The sequence below is a fragment of the Etheostoma cragini genome, chromosome 16 (assembly GCF_013103735.1).
Source record: "Etheostoma cragini isolate CJK2018 chromosome 16, CSU_Ecrag_1.0, whole genome shotgun sequence".
Taxonomy (NCBI): Eukaryota; Metazoa; Chordata; class Actinopteri; order Perciformes; family Percidae; genus Etheostoma; species Etheostoma cragini.
In genome coordinates, this window is record NC_048422.1 from 4,397,186 (window position 1) to 4,406,265 (window position 9,080).

General features: G+C 39.8%; 1 protein-coding gene across 6 annotated transcripts in view; it reads right to left on the reverse strand.

Annotated features, from left to right (window-relative positions):
• Positions 1 to 9,080, reverse strand: part of sptan1 (spectrin alpha, non-erythrocytic 1) — a 52,200-nt gene that overhangs the window by 9,852 nt on the left and 33,268 nt on the right. For 4 of the 6 annotated variants that reach the window (XM_034895495.1, XM_034895494.1, XM_034895491.1 and 1 more), the window contains 8 exons: positions 7,591 to 7,753; positions 7,206 to 7,220; positions 5,927 to 6,058; positions 5,343 to 5,480; positions 5,140 to 5,244; positions 3,889 to 4,097; positions 3,125 to 3,245; positions 109 to 230 (listed from right to left, as the gene is read on the reverse strand). In XM_034895495.1, the coding sequence (XP_034751386.1) occupies positions 109 to 230; positions 3,125 to 3,245; positions 3,889 to 4,097; positions 5,140 to 5,244; positions 5,343 to 5,480; positions 5,927 to 6,058; positions 7,206 to 7,220; positions 7,591 to 7,753 (1,005 nt within the window). The remainder of the gene's footprint in view (positions 1 to 108; positions 231 to 3,124; positions 3,246 to 3,888; positions 4,098 to 5,139; positions 5,245 to 5,342; positions 5,481 to 5,926; positions 6,059 to 7,205; positions 7,221 to 7,590; positions 7,754 to 9,080) is intronic. The other 2 variants (XM_034895497.1, XM_034895493.1) reach the window with 1 other exon arrangement.

Below are 9,080 nucleotides of genomic sequence, written 5' to 3' on the forward strand. Positions count from 1 at the left end.
ACACACACACACACACACACACATTACAAAACTATTTCTATCTGTGTACATTGTACATTGCATCGTGTGTACATTGTCCTAGGCAAGTGTGTATCTTAGCAGGCTTACCTTGCTCCAGATAAGTCTTTGAGTTCCTTCCAGTGGTCGACAAACTGGGCGAGCCGCTGCTGAATCTCCTCCTGGCCGATGGTGTTGTCATCAGACAGCTTCTTCCCAGTGTCCAGCACCGACTGCAAGAATACAGAATAAAGCTATTACCGCATAGCAAAGCTCCAATGTTTTCCAGAATATTTCTCCGTATACTGAGAAAGAATGTGGACTAAAGACAACAATCAATCACCAGTTCAGGCCAGGTCTGTTATGAGTCAAAATAATGCAACTTTTAATGCTATTGTGGTTACACTATCTTACAGATGGGGACACAAGGCATGTATTATTATAAAGAACATATGGTCTTGAATTACAGTACATCAGCATTTTTATATATTTTTATGGCGCTCTGATTATGAAGGAATACCTTTCACAAAATGGGAATGGTAACATTTTGGCTGAGCTAGAAGGTCTGTTTTGATGTGAATGGATGAGGATGAGAGTTGCATTGAAAGTTGAAGGTCGTACTGAAAGTTGAGAGGCGGCTGAAAAAGGAAAGACTGGAAAAACCGTCTGCTAACAAGAAAGAGGTTGACATGCTCTGGGAAAAAATTTAAGATTTAGGAAATTGATCCATCTAGTAAGGGAGGAGGACATGCAGTAGAGTTGGGTGAGTTGATTCAGGAGTTGCTAGAGATTGAGGGAGAAATTGAGATTGAGCGTGCACACAGAGTCTCTGGCCAGCAGACCCAGTCAAGGGTCAGACTCAAAACCACTCCGGTGAGATCCCTGAGTTCCTCTGACATTATAAACCGTATCTATTTATAAACGTGCAAGAACAGTAGCTATGGTAGTGCTGTATTTATATAGCGCTTTTCTAGTTTTAACAACTACTCAAAACGCTTTTACATCATACAGGAACCATTCACCATTCACACACATTCAGACACTGTGGCCGAGGCTGCTGTACAAGGTGCCACCTGCTCAACAGATACACACTCAGACATTTACACTTCGATGGCGCAGCATTGGGGGAAAATCGGGGCTTAGTGTCTTGCCCAAGGACACTTTGACATGGGGCTGCAGGGCCAGGGATTGAACCACCAACCTTCCAATTGGCAGGCGACCAGAGCAATTGCCTGCCAATTGGAAGGTTACTGGTTCAATTCAACCACTGAGCCACAGTTGCCCAAGAAGAAATGTGTTCTTTCATAGAGCCATTAGGACTTCCCAAACTGACAAAAGAGCAAAGACAACTCCACGATGCCAATTTGACTAAAGAGGAAATTAAAGCGGTAATGGGCCTGTGGGTAAGGCCACAGGGCTTGACTACTTCAGAGCAGAATTTTTTTAATGAGTTTTGCAACTGAACTGTTTCCACTTCTTTTAAAGCTATATAGGGAGGCGCTGGAGAAGGGCACACTGCTACTAACTTTTAGAAAAGCTGAAATAACTTTGATTCCTAAGAAAGGTAAAGAGCCATGAGACTAAGAATTACCAGCCAATTTCCCTAATGCAGAATGATGTTAAGAATATTTCATGGTCTGTAGCTGACAGACAATAGCTGCCATTTCCCTCGATGCCTCGATATGGTTGAATGGGGTTATATGTTAAAAATTATAGAAATGTTTGGGTTTGGCAGCATTTGTATGAAGTGGATTAAGGTGCTGTATAAGAGGCTTCACTGCAAATTAACCGGTTCATTTTTGAATTTTGCTCTTGGAAGGCAAACAAGACAGAGCTCACCTCTGTCCCTTTTGTTGTTTTGTTTAGCCATGGAGCCTTTGGCAGCAGACATAAGGGGGAGACTAATTTCCCAGGTGTTATAGTAAAAGGGGTACTGCAACCAATGAAATTACTTTTTGTGTCCAAACCTAGCAGATCACCTCTGGAGGTTCCCCTGTCATATTTTTAAGACATTTATATGGAATGGTGAAAAAACCTGTCTACTTTTGAATAAATAACAAAGACCAATTGATAGAGGAGTTCTACCAAAGATGTTCAATTTAGTGCTGTCAGTTCCAGGCGTCATTAACGGCGTTAACTCAAACCCATTTTAACAGGGTCAATTTTTTTAATGCAAGATTACCGTTCTTTTTGGCCGAGCAAACTTTGTAGTTTTTTCACATGCTGCAACAACTAGGAACGTTAGAAAAACTACAAAACCACAATGGATCTAGCTAGACCGGAAACAAAACAGGCACGCCGCACACACTTTTTGCGAGCCGGCCAAAGAGTAGTTACGTTACGTTTTGAGCGGATGGCGAGCGCAAGACGCCAAAATCAATGCCATTAAGATTCTGGATGAAAAGTTTACTTTTTAAAAGTTGCCAAATTGTTCCATTGACAATACCAACGTGATCTGTGTGTTTTGTCTTCCTCCTGAGAGAGCCCCCATTATGGAATTGTTCTTGCCCCACTATCACCCTTACAAAGCTTGTCCGTCAAACTGTTTGGTGAAGCAAAAACACATCAGATCACGTAAATGTAATTTGAACCAAAGTGGCCCGGCTGTTTTAACTAAATCCATATCTAAATACTTTCTAAAGTGTTTGGAAAAATCCAAACTATTGGTAGATCTCCCCTTTTTTGGAAGGGTATGTTTGGAAAAGGGAATTGTCACACTGGGGGATTAATGTCTTGGTGGCATACTGAACTCCTTGAGGATGTGACACAGGAATCGCTAGGCCTAAATTTCTCAGATATTTGCAACTTTGCCATCTGTTAGTCGGGATTTTTGGATCCAGTTGTTCGGATTGTTTAGACTTGGTGTAAAAGCCCCACCAAATTGTTGGAAATGTTAAACAAAGGACGGCCAATTACTTGATGTCCTATGTTCTTGTGATAAGGGACCCAGGTTCTATTCAGCCCAAGACTATTTGTTCTGTGTGACGTCATAAAGTCATAAAACGGTTTGCCAGATTAAATGTCTACACTAGAAAATTGGGAAAGTATTGGAGCTTTCTGGAGGACAAAACTCTGTGGCCTATTTAAATTGCAAAAATCTTATCAAATAAATAGATGACCCTCTTACCTGAATGGCTGGCTCATGGGCTCCCAGCTCGGCTTCCAGTCTCTTGTGTTTCTTCCTCAGATTCTGTACTCCTGTCAAATCACGTCCGTAGTCCTCTGAACTCACGAGCAACTTCTTTTCTCTGTTTGGTATTGGGGCAGAATTGTGTATGTTTAAGTTGAGGCCAATTTGGGTTGCATCAAGACTTTCTGTATTTGGAAGTCATCTTTCTCTTTGCTCTGCTTCAAAAGTGGTATGTGTACAGAACAGACCAGCATAGTTACAGCATAAACTTAAATGGCCTAGCTAAGTAAACAAACACTTAATAATAATATCAAATACCGTAATATACGGTAATAACAGTAGTGACGGTAATAACTATTTTTTTTAGCAAGCTAGGTTAGCACACCCATAGCCTTACTGTGCTTTAATTTATTAAAACTTGTTAATTTAGGCTACATACATTTAGATATGTTTTTAGATATGATATCGCTATCTGGCCGTTTAGATATTAGATAGATATTAGGCATATACTCTAGCCAACTTAGATAACTAAATGCCTGCCATGTTTACCTACCTTGCCTGCTTTTCTTTTTCTTGGTTAGCTTATATCACGATTTTGTAATGCATGCATTGTAATCAACAATTGTGCATGTATTAAGGAAGTTGATCAGATAACTGATGTGGAATGTTTATCTTTCTTGATCTAGGACTCTTCATCATTGAGCAATTGTGCATGCATTAAGGAAATGGATCAGATAATTGATGTGGAATGTTTCTCTTACTTGATCCAAGATTCTTCATCATCCAGGTCCCTGAAGAACTGATGCAGGCGGTGGGACTCATTGAGTTTAGCCCGGCGACCGGCAGCCATGCTCTTGATCTTGGCGAAGCGACTGTTGACGGCATCACGCTTATCCTTCACTAGTGAGGTGTCGAAGGCGTTGCTGGCCATCAGGCTGTCAGCCTGGCCGTTCAGATCCTTCAGACGATCCTGGAGACAGGAGGGAAGGTGGTTAGAGGTTCTCATTGTAACTTTTAATCAATAAATGTATTTACATGGTTTGCTTAAACTTTTTTTTAGTAATTTGTAGTGAGTCTAAAAATTTCAAATGATCTGAAATAAGATCTTGGGTTACCGGTAGAGCAGCTGACCCACATGCAGAGCCATTTGTAATAATGAGCTACATACCTCATGTAGGCTTGGGCCGGTGTAAAAAATGTCAAACCAGTTTGAAATCATACACCAAACCGATATACTGGATTTTACCACTAGATGTAGGCACTTGTCTTAGCTACTCCTGATTGAGACTGATGACTGACTGATGAAGTGTCCATAAGGAGAGTGTAGTGACTCCAGTCCACATGGTGGTGGTAATGTACCTCTAAGCCTTGTTTTTTTGTTTTGCAGTGAGATTATAATAACCTCTTTGGTTTAGGTGTTTACACTTCGCCTCGTCTTTTTCAGCTCACTTCTTTCGTCTGCTTGACATACCTTTTTACCAGTGTTAATTAGGCTACTTCTACAACAGGAAAGTGTAGAGAGCTAAGCTACCAGCTACTGTTAAGCTTTAATACATTAAAAATAACATTAGTCCCCAAATACATGCACAGGTACCAGTGCAAGAGAGCTAACTATGGCAAAAGGCTGGTGCCTGCAGCCCTAACAGCGCTTAACAAAACAGCCAGGGAAAATTCACCAGCAACCACTATCAATGACTTTGTGTTATTTTCCTGCTTGTCATTCTGTTAGAAGTTTGTACTTCTGTTTACCTGTAAGCGTGCTGTCCATAACATAAAGTGTTGTGATAAATAATTTTCCCTTGGGGATAGTAAAGTCTAAAGTCTACTTGTTTAAATAGCTTCTGCCCAACACTGCTTGCAATACTAAGTAATAATAGTTGGATTTAGGCCTGACATGTCGGCTACTTTTTATTTGCAAGGTGTCATAGTTAAAATTTCTGGTTTGACTGGTTAGCAACAAATTCACCTGGCGTAGCCTGGTTCGTGAAATCGGAAATCAATCCAACTCTAACCTCATGGGCAGAAATATCAGCCTCCAGCAGCTGGTGTTTCTTCAGCAGGTTGTTGACTGAGGCCAAATCTTTGCCATAATCTTCAGAAGCAAGAAGAGCTTCCACCTGAGAAAGAACAAATGTGCACCACATATTTGAGATTTTTTTCCGTACATTAGTGTGTCAAACGTTTTTACACATGTATCTGGTATGCAGATTCTCACCTCTGAGAGCCAAAAGTCAAAGTCCTTGATGCCCGTGTTGAAATTCTGCTGCTTGTTGGCCTCTTTGAGTTTCTGGCTCTTTTCTGCAGATTTGTTGACAAGGAACTGCCACTGTTCATCCAGAGCGTTGAGGCGTGCCTGTGGTCATGATTGAAGTTATTTTCATTTCTTCACTACAGTTCTGCATTTAAGATTGTGTTCTTACATATAACTTCTGGAGAGCTAATCAATTTCCATTGATTTTCAACAGAATCCATGTCTTGCAATAGAGCTGAACTATTTGAGGAAAATATCTAATTGGGATTTTTCTGATCAAAAGAAGGCTTCTGGGGGATGTTTGGCATGAGGTCATGCAAGTGCAATGGACCCTAGGGTGAAATTAATCTGAACCATCTCTTTAAAAACATTTCTCCACCTCCAACTTTAACGCTTTCTCAAGCTCTTACATGATTGGTTAGAGTAATGTTATGTCTTTCTCTTTGTTGATAATATGTCATAAGAGTGTCTGCTGAATGCCCAATCTTTAACAATAAACTTGTCTGTATATTGTGAATGCTGTATGACTGAATATGTGAAAAATATACCTTGACTGCGTCCTCGCTGCCGGCACAGGCTCCTCTCTGGATCAGAGTGTTGCCAGTATCAATGACCCCACGGATTCGGTCTGCATTGGCGTGCAGCTCGGCCTCAAATGCCTGATGTTTCTGATGCTTACTCTGACAGTACACACATGAAACATGGACACAACATGAGAATCACAAGGTGGACAAGCTCTGCTTTTACAGTTCAAATGTTCAGAACGCTCCTTAAATTGAGATACACACTTAACATGTAGCATTGCTTTCATACTTACATTCTGCACAAGACCTGACATGAAAGTCAGTTTGACTAAATTTGATTGATAAACCTTTATCTGAAGCATCATTAAGGTCAAATAAAACTGTTTTTAATGTTAGTTTTACAATGCTTGGCAAAATGTCTTTGTTAATGTAAACTACTTTGTGACAAAAAAAACTAGAGGGTGAAATAAAACTAAAATAATTACTTCAACACAAGACGCCGACCATGACAGACAATGTGTTGGGCATCGACAGACATACAGGACAAACAAGTGAAGAACACAAAATGGCAGTATACAAGAAAACATCTGCAACAGAGCTAATTTTGAAAAAAAAAAACTACTTTGTTTTAGTTCCAGCTCTCAGTACGTTTGTAGCTTCTAACAGAATCTCTGTGGTTTGAAGCTTAGTTTATATTATAGCTGGGTTTTTTACGTTTCATGTTTGCTAGGAATCGCTTCACGGCAAGCTGATGTAAATGATCAAAGTAAGGTTACCAGAGTGAATGCTGATCCCTGATCAGTTAAAAAATACCCATATTGGCCCTGATCCAATACTTGCAATCGGGACATAACCAACATTATATACAGACCCACTTAGGCAAAGAGCCAACAACTTCTTTTTACAATTTAGAATTTGTCCACTTGCTAATCGTCAATTTAATAAGTTTGACTGCCGAATCAAACATCTGAAGCAAGTTATAAGTTAAAGATAACCCCCTCAAGAATAGAAAAAAAATTAAATAAAATGGAAGCCTCCCCCAACAACTAGACGCTTTCAATGACAAAAGAAATCTACAAAATGAACAAAAACTCAAGTTTTATCTTAAAATAATAAAATTAAAACCAGGTTGAAAAGAAGCTGGCACTCAGTGCTGATGAGGGACAAACTTAAGATGGACGGAGTGCTTATTCTACGTCATGTTTACAAACACACACACATACACACACATATAGCAAAGACATGGACACATGGAGGACAACCTGCTTGGTTGTTAGTGAGCTGACACATTACTCAAACTTACCAGCAGCTTGGACAGCTATAAAAAGAAAAAAAATAAGACAGTGGGAGAAAAATTCAGTCTCACTTCAACCAGGACACAGGGAGGGATTTGACAAAGTTAAAGATAAGTATCATCAATCAAACAAGACAAACAGATTAGTAATTTTAATTTAGCTAAGGACAGGTGGCCCTGAAATCAGTTATGATCTGTGAAAATAAACAATTTCTGCTTAAATTCCTAAAGATTTACTTAAGATATTATCTTTTCTATTCACTACACTCATGGGTGGAATTTACGCTTACACTTAAAACCATTCTGAAGGGAGTCCATGCACTACTTTCAGACTAGCTGTGCTAATATGGACTTCTGTGAATTTGGCCTGTGCAAGTAGAAGCCACATATGTACCTGGATGTTGGTAGGGTCTTTGTAAGACTCATCGGTTGCAGTTTGCAGCTTCTCGCTGATCCAAGCCTCAATCTCGTCCACATCCCTGCTGAACTGCTGCAGGGTCTGGGATTCACCCAGCTTGGAACGCTTTTCAATCATCTGAGCCTTCAGCCGGCGCCACCTTTCAAATATCAGAAGTTGAAGTTTAAAGTGAGCTAAACACATGCATGACAACAATTACAACACCTTAAATTTGACACCAATACCACAACAGTACTTTTTTCCCCAAACTTTTTTTTTAGCAGACCGTTATGTAAATATTGAATCTTCAAATGACAGTTCATTATGTTACTAGTCTATCTTTGTGAATGACAAGAAGAATAGGTTAATTGCAAAAGTTAAATCAAGGGCATGTAATCACAAGCATTAAAGAGTGGCCACGATCAATCCCGTTGGCCATGTTGCAGCTGTGTGTGGTTGACAATTACCATAAAAGCAAGTTTTTAAGCTTTTAGAAACTGGGTAGGAATTTTGTTGATACGTGTCACTTGTGTCAGAAACAAAGGACATTGCATGTAGGGTTCCCGAAGGCTCTGCATTAGGGCTGACTTTTATACAGTGGATATAAAAAGTCTACACACCCCTGTTAAAATGCCAGGTTTTTGTGATGTTAAAAATTAGACAAAGATAAATGATGTCAGAACTTTTTACACCTTTAAATGTGACCTACAACGTGAACAATTCAATTTAAAAACAAACAAATCTTTGAGTCGAAAAAAAAAAACTTACAATAACCTGGTTGCATAAGTGTGCACACCCTTAAACAAATACTTTGTTGAAGCACCTTTTGATTATATTACAGCACTCAGTCCTTTTTAATAGGAGGTTATAAGCATGGCACATCTTGACATGGCAATATTTGCTCACTCTTCTTTGCAATAGTGGTCCAAATCCGTCATTTTGCGAGGACATCTCCTTAAGCCCCCTTAAGATCTTCCCACAGATGTTCAATTGGATTCAGGTCGGGCTTTGGCTGGGCCATCCCAAAAAGTTAATCTTCTTTTGGTGAAGCCATGCTTTTGTGGATTGGGATGTGTGCTTTGGGTCATTGTCAAGCTGAAAAGTGAACTTCCTCTTCATCTTCAGCTTTCTAACAGAAGCCACAAGGTTTTGTGCCAACATTGCCTGGTATTTGGAACGGTTTATAATTCCCTCCACCCTAAGGCCCTAGTTCCAGCTGAAGAAAAACAGCCCCAAAGCATGAGGCTGCCACCACCATGCTGCACTGTGGGTATGGTATTCTTTGGGTGATGTGCAGAGTTGTTTTTGCAGCAAACACATCTTTTGGAATTATGGCCAAAAGGTTCAACCTTGGTTTCAACAGACAATAATACATTTTCCCACATGATTTTGGAAGACTTGATGCTTTTATACTTACATTCTGCACAAGACCTGACATGAAAGTCAGTTTGACTAAATTTGATTGATAAACCTTTATCTGAAGCATC